The sequence below is a fragment of the Podarcis tiliguerta genome (genome assembly GCF_965153285.1).
Source record: "Podarcis tiliguerta genome assembly, chromosome: 16".
Taxonomy (NCBI): domain Eukaryota; kingdom Metazoa; phylum Chordata; class Lepidosauria; order Squamata; family Lacertidae; genus Podarcis; species Podarcis tiliguerta.
In genome coordinates, this window is record NC_139549.1 from 35,960,501 (window position 1) to 35,984,108 (window position 23,608).

At 46.6% G+C, this 23,608-nt stretch overlaps 1 protein-coding gene across 18 annotated transcripts in view; it reads left to right on the forward strand.

Moving 5' to 3' along the window:
• RIMBP2 (RIMS binding protein 2) overlaps nucleotides 1-23,608 on the forward strand; it is a 276,487-nt gene that overhangs the window by 170,076 nt on the left and 82,803 nt on the right. For 11 of the 18 annotated variants that reach the window (XM_083418105.1, XM_083418106.1, XM_083418107.1 and 8 more), the window contains 4 exons: nucleotides 2,529-2,618; nucleotides 8,015-8,137; nucleotides 16,392-16,496; nucleotides 20,353-20,403. In XM_083418105.1, the coding sequence (XP_083274231.1) occupies nucleotides 16,395-16,496; nucleotides 20,353-20,403 (153 nt within the window). In that variant the 5' untranslated portion in view covers nucleotides 2,529-2,618; nucleotides 8,015-8,137; nucleotides 16,392-16,394. Of the gene's footprint in view, nucleotides 1-2,528; nucleotides 2,619-8,014; nucleotides 8,138-16,391; nucleotides 16,497-20,352; nucleotides 20,404-23,608 lie in introns of those variants that run through there. The other 7 variants (XM_083418097.1, XM_083418110.1, XM_083418099.1 and 4 more) reach the window with 2 other exon arrangements.

Below are 23,608 nucleotides of genomic sequence, written 5' to 3' on the forward strand. Positions count from 1 at the left end.
CTGCAAGATCAGAATGTTAACAAGAAAACTGACTGAGCTGGTTGGTTTTTCTTGTGGCACTTTTAATCTTGTTGATACTAAGAAGTACGCCTACCATGGTTCCTGCACATGGCCTTATTGTCTGTGTGGGGTTTTCTTTTCAAATTAAGCCCCTCTATGTTTCTTGCATTTATCTCTGTTTAACAAATGGATTGAAAATTTTGATTGCATATTTACTGACTGGTGAGCCAGTGAAGGCACACTGTAACTGATGAGCTGATGATAACTGAAACATTCTAGAAGCCTGGAAAACCATTTGCCTGCTTCTCAATCTCTCTCTCTCTCTCTCTTTAAATATGTCTGATAATATTTCAGAAGTGTTTCTCTTTTCAAAGGGTTGTGTCCCGTGGCTAATAGTGGCTGGTTTCATGACTTATTAATCTCTCTCCAGCCTCCTTGCCTTCATCAGCAGCTGCTGGGGCAGGGAAGAAATTGATTTTGAATAGGTTAAATGGTGGACCTCATTTGACTGTGTCACTGCTTGTGTGGAAAGAGTGAGGGATAATTAACTTCTCAGAAATACAGCAGGCAGCGCTGACCCCTAGCTCCAAGATAGAGGTACCAAATAAATAAATAAAACCATGTTAAAGGCCAAAAAGCACCTCCTTCAAATTAACAAGATGCTTCAACCCTCCCTTTTTTTTTTATTTAACTGATAAATTTGAGTTTCAAACACCCATCCAACTGTGCGGAGAGGCAGGTGGCAGGAGTGAGGAATCTGTAATTCTTCAGGTGTTATAAGACTCCCAGATCCCATCAGCTCAGTGGTCAGCGATCTAGGTGCTGACCTTTAAAGCCCTAAACAGCCTTGGCCCAGTATACCTGAAGGGGCGTTGCCACCCCCATTGTTCAGCCCAGACACTGAGGTCCAGCTCCAAGGGCCTTCTGGCGGTTCCCTCACTGCGAGAAATTAGGTTACAGGGAACCAGGCAGAGGGACTTCTCGGTAGTGGTGCCCGCCCTGTGGAACGCCTGCCCGCCAGATGTCAAGGAAATAAACAACTATCTGACTTTTAGAAGACATCTGAAGGCAGCCCTGTTTAGGGAAGTTTGTAATGTTTGAAGTTTTATTCTGTTTTTAATGTTCTGTTGAAAGCCACCCAGAGTGGCTGGGGAAACCCAGCCAGATGGGCGGGGTAGAAAATAATAATAATAATAATAATAATAATAATAATAATAATAATAAATAAATAAATAAATAATAATTTCATTTCGAGTCCACCTTTCCTCTAGGGAGCTCAAAGTGAAGCACATCATTCTACCCTCCCCACCTTGTCCTCACAACAACCCTGTAAGGTAGGTTAGGGTGTGACTGGCCCACAGTCACTCAGTGAGCTTGATGAGTTCATGATTTGAACCCGGGTCTCCAAAGTCCTAGTCCAACACTGTAACCCCTGCACAACTCTGACCCTGAACTTGATGGCTGTGGCATGTGGTTTTTCTTAAAAGGTGGTACCCAGAACTAAACACAGTGCAACAGATGTGGTCAGACTAGTGAGGAACAGGAGGGAACAATTCATTCTTGTCACCCAGATGCTGTGGCTGCATGCATGCTACACATTTAAAGCACTCAGCTTCCCCCAAAGAATCCTGGAAGTTGTAGTTTACCCTCACAGTACCCATAACTAATGACAGTTCCCAGGATCCTTTGGGGGAAGTCATGTGCTTAAAATGTATGGTGTGTACACAGCCTATGCTTTGCCAGAAGCAAAAGCTCTTCTCTACTTGGTCCAGCAAGATCCAGAGCTTTGTGTATAAGACAGTATTTGTGTATAAGACACTATTTCCCCATCCTTGTGTGTTTCCAGCTTGCTCCCTTCCCAAAGTTATTGTTGGCGTTCATCTGTCTCAAAGAACAATGGAGTGCCCTTGGGGGGGGGGTGAAGTCAAACAGCTGTATTAGTAGCACCAAAGTGACCTCTCTGGGTCGCAAGCCTGGGCATGCTGTATGGAGGTCCTGGGCTGCCCAGACGACGAGACCCTCCTCACAGCCTCGCTGATGTGGTCCAAAGCAAAGCAGAGCAATACGCTTGGCACCAGCTTAGCTTCAGGAGAGTTGCTGGAAGGAACAAGGCACCATCCAACTTTCTTAGGGACTCCACTCTGGATTTGTGTAGAGTCTACTCCTTAGCCTTTTCCTCTCCCTAAAATGTCCCGTAAGTTTAGGGCTGCCTTCCTGGCTTATGAGCCCCAAGTACAATCCCCACAACTGGGGGAAGAGCCATAGTTCAGTGCCAGAGCATCTGCCTTGCTTGCAGAATGTTCCAGGTTTAACCCCCACATCTCCAGGTGGGGCTGGGAGAGTCTGAAATCCTGGAGAGCTGCAGTGATACTGAGCTGGGTGTCGGACCACTGGTGTGACTCACAACCAGGCAGCACCCTGGAGTGCCCAACGTGGTCAGCCAAGGCACATTCTGCTGGTTGATTGAAGTTGCTGGGATTGAAGATGCCGCCTTGTGCTTTAGCCTCTCTCTTCTCTTTTTCATCTAGAAAAATGAACTGAACAATGTCGTGCATGAAAAGAACTGCTTGAGGCTCCAGTATGCCAGCATATCTCACAAGGCACTTCAGTATGACCAGGTAAGTTCTCAGTAGAGTGGCCAAAACTGTTTGGGGGGGTTCATTGATCTCTGGGCCAATGATCTGCTGGAAGCACAATGTTGTGGATGAAGCAGGTGGACCTTCTGCTGCTGCCATCTTCTTCAGGTGCACCAACCTCCCCACTGCTCTGCTGCCAAGCTCTGAGTTTTGAGTAGCTTTTCCTGCTCCATTAGCGACAGCAGTACAGACACTTCTAGGCTGCCCAGAGTCCTTCCTCAGAGCAAGGGAGAGCTGGCCACAGGTGCTGCTTTGCACCAGCAGCAAATGCTTCTTGGAAGCATTACCGTGATAAATGGTGTAACACCTTTCTCCCTATGGTTTTTGGTCCCTACGGACTTTCTTGGGTGCTAACATTTTATTTTCTTTATTAAATTTATATATACTAGCCTATACCTGCAGGTCTCAGGGCGGTATATAATGGGCTCTGGGGACTACCTTGATAGTTCCATCACCCTCAAGAAGTTTGTGGAATGGTGGCCTTGGAAAGTGCAGTCTCTGGGGCAGCCCCAAAGCCATGGAATTCCCCCCCCCCCCCACACACACCCCGAATTGTGTCTGGCATTTTCATTGTAAGCCAGAGATGTATCTTTGGGCACTTGAGATAAATGTTTTAGGACTCCATCCTTTGGAGTGTTTAAGCAGAGGTTCTATGATTCTATGACCCATGACTGAAGTCTGTTTTAACTGTTTCCCCTCCCCTCCCCTCCCCGTGGGTGTAATCTTGGGGGCTTGAGCAGGGGACTGATCCACCGTTCTTCCTAATTTGATGCCTGAGGCAAAGGTGCTCACCTCACCACTTGAGAGGGCCAGGCCTGTTTGGACAGTATTCAAAGGATCAGCTTGCTTATTAAAAGCAACCTGCAAATAAATAGGGTGAAAGTGCAATGTGCACCAGTAATACAACAAAAGGATATAAAATACAATACAGTGGCTAACAGACGCCTCGGATGTGACTCATTATTTGCTAGAAGTCCTGGGGAAATGTCTTTTTAAGTCTCTTTGCTTGGAGCAAAACATATATCAGGTGGTAGTGCCCATTGCAACTTCTAGGGCAGCAAGGCCAACCGTAGGTAGAGACAGCCAGAGTAAACTAATTCTTCTGTTTAAAGTTCCATGATATTGCTTTAAATGTAGAATGTAAATGGGTTTTAAGCCTGGAATTACTAGTTTCCTTTTCTCTATCTCTCTCTGTCCATTCTTTCATTTTGTAGCCTCTCAGGAGGAGCTAGGAAATAAAGGGAGATGTTTTGTAGCACATGTTCACAGCAACGTTCCTGAGCCACGTTTCATAATCTGCTCGCCGGTAGCTGTGATTAAAAGAGGGAAATTCATTAGCAGGTCTCTTAATTACAGATGCTCAGAAATGTGTGTGCATGCCTGCGTGCCAGATAAACTCTCTCTTCTTAAGTCTGCCTGGAAATAATCAGTATTCAGAATAAGGCTGCGTAGAGCGGGGAGAGGTGTGGGAAGCTGTGTGGAATATTTTGCTGGTACTTAATGAGCTATTTCAAGGGTCTGTCTCCCCCCCTCCCCACTCCATGTTTAAAAGGGAGGAAGCCGATCTATTATAACAGAAACCTATAATAAAGCTGAAATAGGGAGGAAACGGCCCATTATTTTTTTTGTTTATTTGTTTAGCGCATACATCTGAAGGGTGATTCCAAGCATGTTCAGCTGAAAGCGCAAAGGTCAAGAGCATAGGTGGGAAGATATGGGTGGGGCCGGTGTCCAGGGGCCCCACTCCATGCATTATTTGAATGCATGTAGACCTATTGTCTGACTAGGGTTCCAGTTTCTTCCTTGAGAGGGAAATTCTTCCTTGAGAGGGACGAGGGAGGCACTGTGGGTTAAACCACAGAGCCTAGGACTTGCTGATCAGAAGGTCGGCGGTTCAAATCCCTGTGACGCGGAGAGCTCCTGTTGCTTGGTCCCTGCTCCTGCCAACCTACCAGTTTGAAAGCATGTCAAAGTGCAAGTAGATAAATAGGTACCACTCCGGCGGGAAGGTAAACTGTGTTTCCATGCGCTGCTCTGGTTCGCCAGAAGCAACTTAGTCATGCTGGCCACATGACCTGGAAGCTTTACGTCGGCTCCCTCGGCCTGTAGAGCAAGATGAGCGCCGCAACCCCAGAGTCGGCCACGACTGGACTTAACGGTCAGGGATCCCTTTACCTTTACCTTTGACCTATTGTCTGTCTAGGGTTCCAGTTTCTTCCTTGACAGGGAAATTCCGTTGGATCAATCTCTATTTGTTCTAAAGGGGTGTGTGTGTGTGTGTATACACAGTGATACCTCGGGCTACATACGCTTCAGGTTACATACGCTTCAGGTTACAGACTCTGCTAACCCAGAAATAGTGCTTCAGGTTAATAACTTTGCTTCAGGATGAGAACAGAGATCGTGCTCCGGCGGTGCAGCAGCAGCAGGAGGCCCCATTAGCTAAAGTGGTGCTTCAGGTTAAGAACAGTTTCAGGTTAAGAACGGACCTCCAGAACAAATTAAGTACTTAACCCGAGGTACCACTGTGTGTTTTGTGTGTGAGTGTGTGTGTGTATGTATATATGTGTGTGTGTGTGTATATATATATATATATATATATATATGGCAGGATATAATTCTGCCAATCTTTGAGTCCTCCTCATCCCTCCCTGTTGCTCACAAGTGGTACCAGTTTGGCTACATCAGGAATCCACAGCCAGGGAATGATTCTGCTGTTAGCCTACAGCAGGAGTGGGAAACATGAGAGTTGTAGCTCTCGTGATGTTGCTGAGCTACAACTCCCTGCTCATTAGCCAGGCTTGGAGGGGGGGTTGTGGTTCATCAGCATCAGGAGGGGCAAAGGTTTCCCACACCTGGCTTGTGGGAATGGGTTGGTGGTGATGTGGATATGCTCTTAGGCAACCGCAGCTGAACTGTGCAAATATGTTTCTGGGCACCTTGAATCATTGAAAGAGGAATTACCCCAGAGCAAACAAACAAAAGACCTACAGATTTGGTTGTGATTTAGTGTCATACTGAATCTTTTGCTCTTTAAGTTGCCACAGGACCATCTTTGTGTTTGGAGTCACAGGCTAGTTTGGCTACCGCTTTATAATTTGTTCTTGGAGCAAAGTCTTCTATAAGAATCAGGAGGGCTGTATCTAGCAGCCCTTCAAACTAGGTCAGCCGTCTTTGCTGCCACTGGAGTTGGGGAAGGGGGGGGGGGCTTCGCTGTTCCGACGCAATTTTCATTTCATGTATGGCCCATATGTTCCCGAGACAGCAGCTTGCAGAGGCGATCATTAGATCCACTTGCATAAGCATGAACAAATGGGATTGACAGATTCCATGAGCACATTTGGGACGGGGCAAACCAAATCAGCTGCTGCTTGTGCACCCAGCTCAAGGCAAAAATCTAGAGGGAAGGAGAAAATGAGGCTCTGTTGCCAGGGGGCAGTGTTTAAGCAACACCCAGCACACCTGGGCACCTCTCTACCTGCTTTGCCAAACACATAAATTAAAAACCCAAGTTTCCGAGTGAAGGAACCCCCAAATTCTGAGCTCAAGCTCTGTGGCAGCTACTGGTTTTGCTCCAGGTAGTCTTGTTTGCTGGCAGCAGCACCAGAGGAGGCTATCTTATTAGAGCAAATGGGGCACTGCCTGTGAAGTTAACATATGAGAGTGCTGGAGGTGAAATAGTTAAACAGGTTACCCAATCAGAACCCAGGAGGGTGGAGTCAGAGGGACTATAAAACCAGCTCTGGGAAGGGCGCAGAGAGGAGTTCGTTGGGAGTTGGGTGGTTGGTTGGAGTGGGAGTGAATTGGAATAGAGTCTGTGGGTAGAGTTAGTGTAGAAAAATAAGCTGAGTCAGGAATAGTTAGGTGCTAGGAAGACAAGTAAATATCTGAGAGGTGATTTAGTGAGTGAGAACAGGTAGCGGAAGTCATATGTCTGGATAGGCACCCCATGATTGTAATTGACCGATACCATTTATGAAACCACACGCTTGTTAAACTGCAATAAATAAACAGAAGTTTATGTTCCAATTTAACCCTGACTGGGCTCAGTATTGTACCAGGTAGGGCCTGGGTGGTGGCAGCGAGAAATAAAGTGGTGGCACAGGGATCAATAGACCGTGAAATGTCCGGGGACCCCGTGTGATTGCCCCACTGCCCCACCAACCTCAGTCTCCCCCCAGCCCCCCACTCCCTTGTCTGCCTATTTACTTAAAGCCAGATCATGGGATGCTCCTACCTGTCAGTTTCATCCTACAGTCCCCAGCAGAGAATTAGTCTTGTGTTTGTGCAAAACTAGCATGAGTTGGTTCTGCCTGTCATTGGCTCTGGCGCCACCTACTGTTGGCCTCCCTGTGTCCCACCCTAGCAAGCCCCACTGGGCAGTCCTATTTTCCAGTGGCTGTCCCAGGATGAATCACTATTCCCACTTTATCCTGCTTGTTTGCCTTTTGGAGACGACTTGTAGTGGGAGTTGCTGGGATTTGTCATTCTTCAGAGTTTCGCTTCCTTCTTTGGAGCTTCTAGAAATTAGGTGTCAGAGTGGTTAATAGAAATGTTGTCTCTAGCATCAATGCATGCACTTTTTCACTAAGACAACCGCTTCTCGCCACTGGAAACCATACTCTGAAATTCCTCTGGCTTCTGTGAGCTCCCGTGGCATACATCTCACTGTAGCGGTGAAGACTGTGACCGAGCAACCTTGTGTGCCTTCTCAGGCTACCGTTCTGGTGGTAACTTCAAGCCCCGTCTCCCACCTTCCTTGAGTTCTTTATCTTTAAGCTAGATTTGGAACACAGAACCCTTTAAATACAAGGTGCTTCCAATAAAGGGCAGTCTTCTGGCACATAAAATTGCACACACAGGTGAAACTCGGAAAATTAGAATGTGGTGGAAAAGTTCATTTATTTCAGCAATTCAACTTAAAGGTGGAACTAATATATGAGATAGACTCATGACATGCAAAGCGAGATATGTCAAGCCTTTATTTGTTATAATTGTGATGATCATGGCGCACAGCTGATGAAAACCCCAAATTAACCATCTCAGAAAATCAAAATATTAAATGAAATCAGCAAAACAAGGATTGCAAATAGAGCAGTATTGGACCACTGAGAAGTAGAAGGATGCATATGTATTCAGTACTTGGTTTGGGCCCCTTTTGCATCAATTACTGCCTCAATGCGGCATGGCATGGATGCTATCAGCCTGTGGCACTGCTGAGGTGTTATGGAAGGCCAGGAAGCTCCCCAAATCTCTAATTTTCTATTCTAATTCTATTCTAATTGACAGTCGTCAATCATGTGGTTCTTCTTTCACATTGATGGCACCTGCGGAAATGCAATTTGTTCTGTCTCAGTTTTTCCTCTGCTCTTGTTTAGGTGAAAGCAGACTATGTTCAGCTTAGAGAAACCCTCGCCGCAGTGACCAAAGAACGTGATTTGGCTGTCAAGGAGAAGCACCAGCTCCGAGCCAAACTGGAGAACTTAGAGCAGGTCCTAAAGGTATGTAGAAAGAAAGCTGGGAGAGTGTATGTGGAGCTCTCTGGTCCCTCGAATGTAAGTGGTGTCATTGTCATCGCAAGGAAGATGCTCAGCAAAGGGCTGAATTGTTTGCAACATATGGCAAGGCCCAGCTTGGCATTGCAACCTTGGAATGTTTGAACATTCGAATAGGAGGAAGATCCCGTTGATCTGCTGGCTGCTGCTGTCACAGCCGCCCTTACGCCTCCATTTTGCATGCTCTCTGTGCAATCTCCTTAGTTTGTGCTCATGTCAGGCAAACTACATACACCAGGCATAGGCAAACTTGGCCCTCCAGATGTTTTGGGACTACACTTCCCATCATCCCTGACCACTGGTCCTGTTAGCTAGGGTTCATGGGAGTTGTAGTCCCAAAACATCTGGAGGGCCGAGTTTGCCTGTGCCTGACACACATGCTAGTCGATTCTGTTGTCTTCTCTTTGAGACCTTTGAAATTGATGGCTAAAATAAAATACATTAACAGCCGTAGATCTGGCTGCACACCCTCTTCACAGAATCCTATATTCTACACAGTTTCCTCTGATATATGCACTTCCTGTATGCACTGTGCTCTTGGAGAATTGCATCACAAAATCTGGTTTTCATCATCAATTACTGTCGTTTATTTGTATGCCACCTTCCCATAGTTAAGCCATGCTCAAGGCAGCTTACATTCTTAAAAAGATTTACATAATTACAAGAAACATATACAACAAAAGTAGCTGTGAGCATTAAATAAAAAGCATCTCAAGAAGTATACAATAAAATTAAACAATCCACACATAAATCATAATAAGGTTTCATAATACCGTAATAAAAAATACCAAAAAACCCCCAAACAAACACCAATAGCAGCAAAAAATTAAGCATCTTGATGACAGCAATTAATCCTAGACAATACATCACCCGGAGAATCTCTGGGCGTTCTGAGCAGCACATCCTACAGGACTCCTAGCAAATGTGGTTTCGGTTCGCGTATTGGTTCGAGAAGTGTGAATTATGCTGTTTCTCATTAAATGCAAACAAAATCGCGTTTGTTTCAATGGGTTCACTGCCTACATCGTGTAGTAGCCTACCCAGGAAAGTGGTCTTCATTTTCCGTCCCTGAATATAGAAAGCAGCCCTGCATTGAGGCGGAGCAGTTTTAATTCTCCCTTTCATTATATCGGGATGTATTAGCTTTGCAGAAGATCCAGGGCTGAAATGTGCTGACACAACGCTCTGGAAAGTTAAATATAACATCTCAAAGGAAATGGATCTCCTTTCCGCACCCCCTCTTCCTTTCTGCCCAATGTGCTCCAGCCCTGACTCTGTTTCGCCGTTGCTGTGGCTTCGGCTGAGCGAGGCGACAAGCCCCTTTGATCGCCACATTCTAGCGCAGAATTAAATTTGGGTCGCTTCCCTCCCTGCATTCCAGTTCTCTTTCTGAAACAAGGCAATGACATTCAAAAAGCCATCTGAGTCTCCGTTAATGTCGACAGTAGGCTTTTATAAATATTGGAACTTTTATAAATAAACCTGTTCCCGGGGCAGATTCCTTTCCCACCACGGAGATCAGCTTCCTCAGCAAAGCCGTCTTGTCGCTTGGAGCAAGAGCACACACTTTGGAGACGACTGGGAAGGGGCAATGTGGAAAGAGAGACAAATGCTGTAACTCGCCCTTCGGAGGTTGTGATGCTGTCATGATTCTTGCATCCAGCAGCAATGTGGACAGAACTTGAAGGCTGCAGGGGCACCAGATGGGGAGCCAGGTCTGGGCTCAGAGATGACTACAGAAGATGGAGAGGCCTGGAGTTTAGCCTGGAGAAGAGGAGGTTAAGGGGTGATATGATAGCCATGTTCAAATATATAAAAGGATGTCACATAGAGGAGGGAGAAAGGTTGTTTTCTACTGCTCCAGAGAAGCGGACACGGAGCAATGGATCCAAACTACAAGAAAGAAGATTCCACCTAAACATTAGGAAGAACTTCCTGACAGTAAGAGCTGTTCGACAGTGGAATTTGCTGCCAAGGAGTGTGGTGGAGTCTCCTTCTTTGGAGGTCTTTAAGCAGAGGCTTGACAACCATATGTCAGGAGTGCTCTGATGGTGTTTCCTGCTTGGCAGGGGGTTGGACTCGATGGCCCTTGTGGTCTCTTCCAACTCTATGATTCTATGATTCTATGAGGCCATTGTGCCTGGGAGACTGGGCAAGAACTCCCAGAAGAACCTCCCAGACCACCAGGGCCTGTAACACTGGTCTTGAAAGACCTACACTGGCTCCCAGTATGTTTTCGAGCACAATTCAAAGTATTGGTGCTGGCCTTTAAAGCCTTAAACGGCCTCGGTCCAGTATACCTGAAGGAGCATCTCCACTCCCATCGTTCTGCCCAGACACTGAGGTCCAGCACCGAGGGCCTTCTGGTGGTTCCCTCACTGCAAGAAGACAAGTTACAGGGAACCAGGCAGAGGGCCTTCTTGGTAGTGGCGCCCGCCCTGTGGAACGCCCTCCCACCATATGTCAAAGAGAACAACAACTACCAGACTTTTAGAAGACATCTGAAGGCAGCCCTGTTTAGGGAAGCTTTTAATGTTTAATAGACTATTGTATTTTAATATGGAAACCGCCCAGAGTGGCTGGGAAAACCCAGCCAGATGGGCAGGGTATAAATAAATTATTATTATTATTATTATTATTAGAGCCGGAGCCCTCATGGACACCTTCCTAAGGGAGGCTGCGGAACGGACAAGGAGTGCCCGTCTCCGACAGTGGAGTGGACTCCCTCCGAAGATAGTGGGTGCTCCTCCAAACAGCAGTTGGATGGCTGTCTGTCACAAATTCTTTAGCTGTGATTCCTGCATTCCTGTGTGGGTCACTTCCAACTCCACGGTTCTGTGATTTATTAACCCAAATTGCAGTTGGCGCTGTGGTCTAAACCACTGAGCCCCTTGGACTTGCCGAACAGAAGGTCGGCGGTTTGAATCCCCGTGACGGGGTGAGCTCCCGTTGTTTGGTCCCAGCTCCTGCCAACCTAACAGTTCAAAAGCACGCCAAAAAGTGCAAGTAGATAAATAGGTACTGCTCTGGTGGGAAGGTAAATGGCTTTTCCGTGCGCTGCTCTGGTTCGCCAGAAGCGGCTTAGTCATGCTGGCCGCATGACCCGGAAGCTGTATGCCAGCTCCCTCGGCCAATAAAGCGAGATGAGCGCCGCAACCCCAGAGTCGGCCACGACTGGACCCAATGGTCAGGGGTCCCTTTACCTTTAAGACATTTTTATTTGCCGCAACATTTTTAAAAGGGTTATTTTGCCTCTATCTATTTTTAGTTCTTATGTGTAATACCTTGAGGTCCTTTGGGAGTTATATAAAGTATTAAATTAATTTTATTTTTTATTATTACACGCTGCACATGCTATGAGGAAGCTAGGATTTACTTCTGAGTAAACATACATACACCAAGTCTGCAATCCTAAACCCCATTAATTTAGACATTTTTTAGGATTGCACTGTAAGGCTACATATGCCGTATACATGAATTAAAAGAATAGTTACTATGTCAAACAGTGGGAGTGAATTTAATGGGATCTTACTTCTGCACTGAATTTAATGGGATTTAAGTTTTGCTGGATTCTATGGAGCTTGCTTCCCAAGATGGAAACTTGGATTTAAGTTATGTAAATTAGTGATAGAAATTCACAGCTTTTTAAATTTGGTGTCAACAATTGCCTACTTGTATTTGCATGTGGTTAATCCAGTGAGCAAGTATGTGGCAATTTCAACAGCCAGGTTTGTTTTGACTGGAATTCTCTGACATCCCTAATTGCAGAAATGCATCTCAACATGCAAAATAGTGAGAGGCTGAGCCTGTGTTTTCTGACCTTGTCAAGAGTAGCTGTAATCACTTGCCTTAACCTACTGTGTGTTTGAGAAATGGGATCAAGTAGTAATGAAAAGAAGAAGAGTTTTCTTCAACTCTTTCCAGACTTTCTTCCCAACTTTGACTGCGGGCAGGAGGCTTAGAAACTCTGGTTTGAAATGTGTGTGTGTGAAGAATAGAAAGCTGAGCTTATCGACTTACTCATCAGCAAATCTCGAACTTCAATGGTTAACAAGTGGTTAACAGGCAGAACATTATTTATTTATTCCTCAAAATTTATATATCGCTTACTAGAACAAAAACTGATTTAGAAGGAACCATCCAAAATATTCATTTGAAAGACCAATAAAAAAACAAACCTACATTAAAAGCAAGATCTATAAATCAATCAATTTTTTTCCAAGCAAGAATGCTAAGAAAGAGGAAAACAATGTGTAGAAAGTCAATGCCCATAAAATCCTGTGATTAAAAAAAAACACCTGCCGCCATCCCAGTGCTTCTAATAACGGATAGTTTTAGCATTTTTGCAGGAAATGTATACTTTTGTGCATTCAGCAATTCATCACGTTCTTATACCTACTAAAAACCATGTGTCCAAACCATGTGCTAAAATCACTTGCCTGGATAAGCTTGCTGGAATGAAACATTTTATAGCAGGGGGCAAAACCAATGCAGCGAAGGCGTCTGCCTAATATCAAGGGACAGGCAGTTCCAAAGTGTAGGTGCTGCTATGCTAAAGGACTGCTTTCTTGCCACTGCAGAACAAATTGTCACTTGTAGGAACATTTGAGGGACGCGGGTGGCGCTGTGAGTTAAACCACAGAGCCTAGGACTTGCCGATCAGAAGGTCAGTGGTTCAAATCCCTGCTACGGGGTGAGCTCCCATTGCTCGGTCCCTCCTCCTGCCAACCTAGCAGTTCAAAAGCACGTCAAAGTGCAAGTAGATAAATAGGTACCACTCCAGCGGGAAGGTAAACAGTGTTTCTGTGCGCTGCTCTGGTTTGCCAGAAGCGGCTTAGTCATGCTGGCCACATGACCCAGAAGCTGTACGCTGGCTCCCTTGGCCTGATCTATAAAAATATGCAGCCCTCCACTCACTCAGAGCAGGAACTTCAGGGTCAACCTACTCTAGACAGACAGACAGACAGACAGACACACACACACACACACACACACACACACTTTGTTAGTTGACTGAACCACAGTAACAGCTTCTGCTAAGTCTCCTTTGGAGTGACACAGATAAAGAGAAGTTCAAACATTGCTTTACAATCACAACTTTGTCGGGCAAGCAAAAAGGAGAGCAAGGAGGGCACAGCGTGGATGTTTCAGAGGCGAACAAAGGAAGACGAAAGCAATTCTGTCTTTGGTTTCAGCAAAAGAAAGACACACAAAAAAAATGTTCTCCAACCTGCCTCCCCCTGCCCTTTCCCTCCCAAAAAGACGTGCCTAGCAAGGCTGGATGCCTTTCATTCCTATTTTAGTCCTTCAAAAACAGGCCAAATAGTGATGGGTAGATAGATATAAAGGTTCGTGCAATGTTTGCCAGCTCATTCTGGATGATTTCAAAAGGGAAGCCTGTCTCTCTATGAATTGGCGAAGAGAGCTCACCCCCTTTGCTTACTCTAAAGTCCTCAGCAGGCACCACTTACCACCTGCAGGTTTGGTGGGAATAGTTTGCAACAGAGGAAAAGGTTTTGGGGAAAGGAAGGTCAGATTACAGGACATAGGGCTTTGTGTGAATGTCTGTTGATCCGTTGCCTGGGAGGCCAGCAAAAGAAATGGTGGTTAAAGGAGGATTAGTTAAATTCACAGAGGAAGGGCTATTCCATTGCTCTATGCTCCAGCTGGCAGTGTGTGTTTCACATCATCTGCCACCTGATTATTTTTTCCATTGCAGATGCTCAGAATTGGCCCTGGGACCTTCTGCCTGCAATTCAGGTGTCCCACCACATTGTCCCTCTATGTCAGGGGTGTCAAACTCAAATTCATCGGGGGCCGCATCAGCAGTTTGGTCACCCTCAAAGGGCCGGTTGTATCTGTAGGTCTATGTGTCCACTCTTTATTATCATAAATTATTGTGGAGGTTTCCTGTGTAGAACGGCCGGCGCCGCTAGAGGACAGACGTTCTCTGGCTTGTAGGCTGCCGCGCATGCGCTGAAGAGGCAGCTTTCTTGTGTCAAAAAAAAAAAGTGCGAGAATAAAAGGTGAAGGCTGGCGGCCGGCGGCAGCTACACAGGCCACACGATGAAGTCTGGAGGGCCGGATTCAGCCCGCGGGCCTTGTGTTTGACACCCGTGCTCTATGTCATCTTGAGCCACATGCCTTTCCAACTCATTGTACTCCACCCCTTCTGTGATGTATTATTTTTAATGTGTCCTGTCGCCTGTTTAGATGCCTTGAGAGTTTGAACTATCCCCAGGCGAACCAGCAGCCATTAATAAGCAAAGTGATCCACTGGGAATCACGTCAGAGCATTTCAGAAGGGAACATAAGATAGCATTCTACCCAGTGGCGTAGCGTGGGGGGTGCAGGGGGGGCCGGCCGCACCGGGCGCAACATCGGGGGGGGGCGCGCTCGCATTCGCAGTTCTCTGTCCCTACCTGGCTCACTCACTCTCTCTCACTGCAGTGCTAGCTGTGCGAATCCGATCTGAGCCGCCGGGTCGCCGCCCACTGTGGAGGGGAGGGTGCCAGGCGTGCGGTGCGGTGTGGAGAGAGAGCGAGGGACTATCTGGGGGAGGGACAGTGCAGGGGGGGGCGCAAATTACTTGCCTTGCCCTGGGTTAGGGGGCGCAAATTACTTGCCTTGCCCCGGGTGCTGACAACCCACGCTACGCCACTGATTCTACCCAGCTTATGATGTGACTCTAGGAACTATGGAACTATCTCCGAAGAGCAGACAGAGTCTTTTTTCTTCCCATCTCAGCTGTGATTCCTGCATTGCAGGGGGTTGGACTAGATGACCCATGGTGTCCCTTCGAACCTTGCAATCCTATGATTCAACAGTGCAATGGGAAGAGAAATACTGTATCCCACCCCCATCCCCCTGCTGACCTGGCAATGGTGCCTCTTCTCTCTTTTGCAACCCTGTAAACTGGTTAGAAACAAGAACAGAGGAAGCAGCCTGGTACTGAGCCAGACAATCTATCTCAGTATTGTCTACACCAGGGGTCCCCAACCTGTGGCCCATGGGCTGGAAGCAGCCCACTGAGGCTCTTTAACTGGCCCACGCACACCCATCTACTACACGAGAAGGTGAAGGTCCACAAAGGTTTCTTAAGCCATGTAATAAGGAAATCACTCTATAAGATACGGAGTAAATATAGAGGAATTTTGGAACCAAAGATACCTTTGTGGATATCTCCAGCGGAAGCAATAGCAGTTAAAAGGAAAAACATGAAGGGAGGGTGGCCCACCTACCGGATATTACTAGAACCAGACACAGAAAAGCCAACTTTTAAAAAATACAATGAATTTAGATGCCACTTGTCTGATTGGATACAATATTTCCAACTAAATCAAAAATTGTTTACAGAAAAGAAAGAAGGTTTTGCCAAAGAAACTTCCGTTTTTGAAAGAGAATTAATATATAATAAAGGAAAGTATATATCAAGAATGTATGAATATCTCTTAGAGTGGGAAGTGAAAGAGGAGCAGGTAAAAACATCAATGGGCATCACGTTGGCAACATTTAATTGGCATTGTGCTGAAGTGTTTTCTCTGCCACAAAGGAGTAATATTGGGGTGAGAAGGAAGCAATTGTTGTTCACTTCCTGTCATGGGCTGGCTGGAGGCAGAGGGGTGGTGAGAAACCCCAAGGGAAGAAGGCTCCGAGTCAGGGGGTTGTTGGTGGGACGTTGATGAGTGGTCAGAGGGAGAAGAGGGAGCAGACTGGAAGGAGGAGGTGTCAGAAACTGAAGAGGTAACAAGGTTTACGGTTTAGCAAGCAGGAAGAGGCAGTGGCAGAGGCTGGAGAGGAAGCAGAGATGAGGCAGGCAGCTGAAAGTGCCAGGGGGGTCTCCCCCTCCTGCTGCAACCAGTTCCCATTCCCCCTGATCTCCCAGGGTCATGAAAGGTATGAAGAGGGTGGAACAGAGACAGACGTGCTGATGGAGTCTCAGCTTGCTTGGGAAGGACCCAGGGGAGGAGGAGTCTTAGAGAATTGTGGGAAGGCTCACCTTCAGTCCTCACCACTGCCTCATTGGGGCAAGATCTACTCAGACGAGTTGCTGTGCTTACTAGGCCTGGCCTCCTGAGCTGTCTGTTTCTTTGAATAGAGAATTAACTTTGCTGACACCGTGTGTGAGCTGTTACTGACCTGTTCCTGGCACCTGTCCCTCACACTTGCCTGATGAGTTGTTTTCTTCCCCACTCAACAGCATATGCGAGAGGCTGCTGAACGGCGGCAACAGCTGGAATTGGAGCATGAGCAAGCCTTGGCTGTTCTCAATGCAAAACAGCAGGAAATTGAACTCTTGCAGAAGGTAAGCAAGGCAGCGGGAGGAAGGGAAGGGTGAAAAGCAAGCAGTAGGGCAAAGCCGTCACATGTGTGGCACCAGGAGTGAAACCGGTGAGTCCCTGGTAGATTTCAGAAATCAGTTTCATAACCCGTTTCTTAATCTGAACCCATTTTAGTTAGGACGTTACATGAATGTGGAATACATTATTGCATCCATTTTTTCATGTTATGGAAACCATATTTTGAGAACTTTGGTTCCCCCCCAATATTATGAGAACTTTGGTTCTTATTGGCAGTTGGTGCAACCGTGTGTTAAGGGCACCTTGTACATTATCTTGCTGTTCTTGGATAGCTAGCCAGCCGTAGCACGCTGCTAAATGCTGCTTCCATCTCTGAAAATGTGACTTTTCACAAAGCGGCTGAGGACAGATTCAAGCTCCCTGCAGGTGATGGGAAACAGTGTGTTCCCTGTCCATTATGTTAAGGGAAAGGCTATAACTCAGTGGTAGAGAACACACTGTGCTTGCAAATGGTCCCTGGCATTTCCAGCTAGGGCTGGGAAAGATCTTTGGTGTGAAATCCCAGAAAGCCCCTGCTGGTCAGCGTGGAGACAGTCCTGCCCCAGGCGGACTGCTGTTCTGCAGGAACATTCAAGCATCTGGCACATAGGAGGTAGCCAACAAATATAAGGTTGGTGCAGAATTCAACCCTTGAGGCACCAATTTTTAGAACATAGGAAGAACCCTGCTGGATCAGGCCAAAGGCCATTCTAACGTGGCACTATTCTCACAGTGGTTGACCGGATGCCTGAAGGAGCGTCTCCACCCCCATTGTTCTGCCCAGACACTGAGGTCCAGCGCTGAGGGCCTTCTGGAGGTTCCCTTGCTGCGAGAAACCAAGTTACAGGGAACCAGGCAGAGGGCCTTCTCAGTAGTGGCACCTGCCCTGTGGAACGCCCTCCCATCAGATGTCAAACAGAAGAACAACTACCAGACTTTAGAAGACATCTGAAGGCAGCCCTCTTTAGGGAAGCTTTTAATGTTTAACAGACCCCACTTATTTTGTTGGAAGCCGCCCAGAATGGCTGGGGAAACCCAGCCAGATGGGTGGGGTATAAATAATAAATTATTATTATTATGGAGCCTCTCCTCATTTGTGATTCCCAGCAGCTGGTCTTCAGAGGCATACTGCCTCCAAGAGGGGAAGGAGAACATAGTCATCATGGCCAGCAGCCTTGATGGTCTTCTCCTCCATGGATTTGTCTAAGCATCTTTAACCCCCCCCCCTGCAAGTTGGTGACCGTCACTATCTCTTGTGGGAACAGATTCCATAACTGAACTCTGAGCTGCGTGGAGAATTATTTCCTTTTTTCTGTCCTGACTCTCCCAACGTTCAGCTTTGGTTGGATGTCCCCAAATTCTAGTGTTTTGGGGGTGCATGTACACCTCTATGATGCATTTTCTGCAAGCTAAAAAGCCATGAATGTCTCAGCTTTTCCCCGTAGGTGAGCTGCTCCTTTTATGAGATTCCATAGCTGCATTTCATATTAAGAAAGCTAATAACTCTTGCTTCCACCTTAGATCCCTGATAGCATATTCAGGCTGATAGTCCTGTTTCAGGAGGATATAGAGAGCGCCAAGATGTCCCTATCTAGCCTCCCAGCCACAATAAGGAGGGCACAATATTGCCTTCCCAGACGCAATGCTGATAAGAGGACCCAGTAAGATAACCAAGTTTGTTATGAAATGTGTTTGCAGTGAGTACTGTTGTAGCTTTCAGTATCGATATTTTGAGTTTGAATTCTGGAAAGGTATATTTATAATTTTTTATTAAACCTGTGATGGTAGATAAGACAAAAGTTTCTTATTACTTGCTATGGTATTGTTTGCACTCCAGAGACCTCTTTGTGGTCTCTTTCCTTTATCAGATGCTATTAGGGAACGTTTATTAGTCTAGCACAAAAAGCCAATGGAAAGAAAAGGCGTTTGACGCAGCTGAATAAAAAAAGGATGCCTCTCCAGACGAGCCCGTTTTCTCCGTAGTTTCTTCTGAAGGCAAAGAGTTGAGGAGGCATGCAAACAGAGGAAAGTAGCCAGTTGCTTCCTCTCACGTCTGACCATTGGCACATCTAGCTCAGTATTGTCTACACGGATTGGCAGCAGCAGCACGATTTCAGAGGGGTATGTGTGCTCCCAGCCCTACCAGGAGATGCTGGAGTCTGAACCTGCAACCTACTGCATGCAAAGCAGATGCTGTACCACTTCCCCCAGCGAAGTTGGTCAGGAATAGATATGGTGGGAAGTGAAACAGGAGTGTGTAATTTGGGTGTGCATTTGGGTGAGCTCATTGTGGGTTAAACCACAGAGCCTAGGACTTGCCGATCAGAAGGTCGGTGGTTCAAATCCCTGCGACGGGGTGAGCTCCCGTTGCTCGGTCCCTGCTCCTGCCAACCTAGCAGTTTGAAAGCACGTCAAAGTGCAAGTAGATAAATAGGTACCACTCCAGCGGGAAGGTAAATGGCGTTTCTGTGCACTGCTCTGGTTTGCCAGAAGCGGCTTAGTCATGCTGGCCACATGACCCGGAAGCTGTACGCTGGCTCCCTTGGCCAATAAAGCGAGATGAGTGCCACAACCCCAGAGTCGGTCATGACTGGACCTAATGGTCAGGGGTCCCTTTACCTTTACTCTGCGAGAAAGAATTGAGGTGCTATTGTCATTCTAGGTCCCAGCATGCTCAACTCCCTCAACCATTCCTCAGAAGGCTTAGTTTCCAGACCCTTCATCATCTTGGTCTCCCTCCTCTGCACACACTTCTCTAGCTTGTCAGTATCCTTCTTAAACTGTGGTGCCCAGAATTGGACACAGTGCTCCAGGTGGGGTCTGACCAAGGCAGAATAGAGCTGTCCTATTACTTCCCTTGATTTTGAAACTATACTGTACTTCCATTGGTGCAGCCTAGAATTGCTTTAGCATTTTGTTTATTTTTGCTAAAGAGTAGATCCACATGTTATGCTGCAAGGGAACATGGGTCACACCTCTAAGATTGCCTGGTGCAACCTCTTAGACTGGAGAAAATGTCTTTAGCAGCCTCTGAGTGTGTTAAAAACCATCTTTGTAAAGATCTGTTGGATAGGTCATGGGTAGGCAAACTGTATGGAAGTGAGAGCTGGACCATAAAGAAGGCTGATCGCCGAAGAATTGATGCTTTTGAATTCTGGTGCTGGAGGAGACTCTTGAGAGTCCCATGGACTGCAAGAAGATCAAACCTATCCATTCTGAAGGAAATCAGCCCTGAGTGCTCACTGGAAGGACAGATCGTGAAGCTGAGGCTCCAGTACTTTGGCCACCTCATGAGAAGAGAAGACTCCCTGGAAAAGACCCTGATGTTGGGAAAGATGGAGGGCACAAGGAGAAGGGGACGACAGAGGACGAGATGGTTGGATAGTGTCTTCGAAGCTACAAACATGAGTCTGACCAAACTGCGGGGGGCAGTGGAAGACAGAAGTGCCTGGCGCGCTCTGGTCCATGGGGTCACGAAGAGTCGGACACAACTAAACGACTAAATAACAACAAGGCAAACTAAGGCCTGGGGGCTGGATGCGGCCCAATCACCTTCTAAATCCGGCCCGCAGACGGTCTGGGAATCAGTGTGTTTTTACACGAGTAGAATGTGTCCTTTTATTTAAAATGCATCTCTGGGTTATTTGTGGGGCATAGGAATTTGTTCATTCCCCCCCCCCCAAAAAAAAAAATTGTCCAGCCCCCCACAAGGTCTGAGGGACAGTGGACCAGCCCCCTGCTGAAAAGGTTTGCTGACCCCTGGGTTAGATTTATTCTAGAGCAACAGGAGCTGGTCTAATTTTCTTCTTCTGTCTCTTTCAGGCTCAGGTTGAAGCTAAGAAAGAACATGAAGGTGCAGTTCAGCTGCTAGAGGTAAGGAAGGGGACAATCTTTTTTCTGCTCTCAGAGCTATTACTGCTAATAGCACTGCAAGCTTTGGTTGGTTGTGTTCAAGGATGGGGAACGCTTAGCAGCCCAAGGGACACATTTATTCATGGGGAATTTTCTGGGGGCCTCATGGCAGCGGTTGATGGGGCCAGAGGGGATAGTGTGTGGAACAGGAAAAGTGACCAAAGTTAGAGGTTTCCACACATATCATTCACCATCCATCAGTCTACCCAAGGATGCAAGAGGCATTATTACTGTTTAGGGACACATTCCAGTCAGCTGAAAGCATTTGGGGGTGTGCAAAGTGGGGCCCCAAGGGGTGTGGTCAAAGAAGGAGACCCAAAGGGCCACATTTAGTCCAAGGCCTGTGCTTCCCCACCCTCGTTTTAACTGGTAGATTCATCAACTGGTGGATTAACAGGCAAGGGCAAGGCAAATATCAGCCGAGCTAAGAGTTAAGAGCATGCTCATGTTATGTTTTGGGGTTTTTCTGATGTGTTGCTCTTAACAGGGAATTTTCAAAATAATATAATTAATAATGGCTGTTCCTCCCGACAAGAAGTGGTTGGTTTTGCTTGCTAAATTATGATTCTTTGTGCCATGCCTTCATATCTCAGGAAGTGTGCTTTTGATATTTTAAGGATGTGAATTGTGTACTCCGATACGGCATGCCTGCTTTGGGAACTTCCATTGAAACACGCTGTAACCGCAAACGAAGTTGGCACAATCCAAACAGCAAAAATATTCCACTGGAATTGCTTGATTGGTTAAGGCAGGCCACTGAAAAACCAAGGTTTCTATCACTGGTTGATGACCCTAATTATTATCAGTACATTTGTATGTATGTATGTTTGATTGATTTAGGCCAGGCATAGGCAAACTCCGGCCTTCCAGATGTTTGGGACTACAATTCCCATCATCCCTAGCTAACAGGACCAGTAGTCAGGGATGATGGGAATTGTAGTCCCAAACATCTGGAGGGCTGGAGTTTGCCTATGCCTGATTTAGGCTTCAGCCCTATACACACGTATGGGCAGAGGGGGTGGGTAATTCCCATTGAATATGATGAAACTGACTTCTGAGCTTGCGCCTCAGTTTAAACTGGGCCCGGCCATGCCCATCCCCCAGCCAGTGGATTGGCTGGCTGGACAATGATGTGGCTGGGAACCTCCAGGTGAGGGGAGTGGCCACATGGTCCACTGCAACTCCTCGCCACTGGGATTTCCCATTGAATATGATGAAACTGACTTCTGAGCACACATGTAGGATTCCTTTCATAGAACTTGCATAGTTGGAAGGGGAACCCAGGGGTCATTTAGTTCAACCCCATGCAATGCAGGAATCAAGCTAAATAACCTGTGAGAGGTGCCCATCCAAGTTCTGTTTAAAGTCTACAACAGCTCTTACCATTAGAAAGTTCTTCCTGACATGTAGCTGGAATCTCATTTCTTGATATTTGAATCTGTTGATTCAGGTTCTACCCTCTGGAATAATAATAATAATAATAATAATAATAATAATAATAATAATTTATTTATACCCCGCCCATCTGGCTGGGTTTTCCCAGACACTCTGGGCGGCTTCCAATATTAAAATACAATAATCTATTAAACATTAAAAGCTTCCCTAAACAGGGCTGCCTTCAGATGTCCTCTAAATGTCTGGTAGTTGTTCTTCTGTTTGACATCTGGCGGGAGGGTGTTCCACAGGGTGGGTGCCACTACTGAGAAGGCCCTCTGCCTGGTTCCCTGTTACTTGGCTTCTCTCAGTGAGGGAACCGCCCGAAGGCCCTTGGCACTGGACCTCAGTGTCCAGGCAGAATGATGGGGGTGGAGACGCTCCTTCAGGTATACTGGACTGAGGCCGTTTAGGGCTTTAAAGGTCAGCACCAACACTTTGAATTGTGTTCAGAAACGTACTGGGAGCCAATGTAGGTCTTTCAAGACTGGTGTTATATGGTCCCGGTGGCCACTCCCAGTCACTAGTCTAGCTGTCGCATTCTGGATTAGTTGTTTCCGGGTCAACTTCAAAGGTAGCCCCACAAAGAGAGCATTGCAGTAGTCCAAGCGAGAGATTCTGCCTCTGACAGGGGAGGGAGAGGTCTAGAATGTGACACCAGCTACAGCATTCAGCTTTCTTAGAACATCACTTTTTAAAACAAATGCAGGCATCTAACCCTTACGATTGTGTCAGACCTCTCAAAGGATAATGCCAGAGGCAGCTCCAGGAACACAGGAAGACCTGGTGGTCAGTCCAAGTAGGACAGAATCAAGTGCAAGGTTTAAAGCAGGCAGGCATCACAATCCAAGGCAGAAGTCAGGAGAAGCAGAGAAGGCTCCTAAGCAGTTTTCCTCCCCTGCCACAGAGACCAGTTGCTCTGAAGTGATGGCTTTATAAGGCCTGGTTGGCGGGTATTGGCCGCTCCAGGTCAGCGGATGGATTCTAAAACCCGTGAACAATTCCAACAGTCATGGATGATGACAAATCCAGTACAGCAACATCCAGAGGCAACCAGATTAGGGAAGACTGCCTCGAAGATTAAGAGGTCCTAGGAAAATTCTCTTGCTTTGCATTTTTTTAAAAAAAGAATGGGGGATCACAAGAAGTAAGTGGAGACAAGGGCAACATAGAAGCTCATTTATGTTTCTTATAAGGATGTTAGATGGGCTCAGAAAAGGCCTTTTTTATTTTTAAGGAGAATCCCAGCATTTTTATTAGACTTTATCGGAAGCCTCGTGAACTTAGCAATAAACAAGGTTGTCACATCAAGCAGAATATCGAAAGCTGCCTCTGATAATCTCCCTGGCTCAGTCAAAGCCCATTAATTGCCCTGTCTGTACAGCTGGTGCCCAGAGAAGTAAAAATCTATATGCCTCCACCGGCTTCATTAATGACTTCTAATAGTAATTATGATCTTTGATGCTGGGTACTTCCTGGGGATTAATGACTGGGTACATCTTATCGACTCTGGGATTGTGCCTCTTTGCCTTCCAGTCCTCTGAACCGGCCATTAATCCATGAGGAAGGCCCGTTGAGTCAAAAGATTTTGCTTTGAAAAAACAGGCACAATGGTCTGCTGCTCTCTGCATTGCTCTTAAAGGTAAAGGTAAAGGTACCCCTGCCTGTACGGGCCAGTCTTGACAGACTCTAGGGTTGTGCGCCCATCTCACTCAAGAGGCCGGGGGCCAGT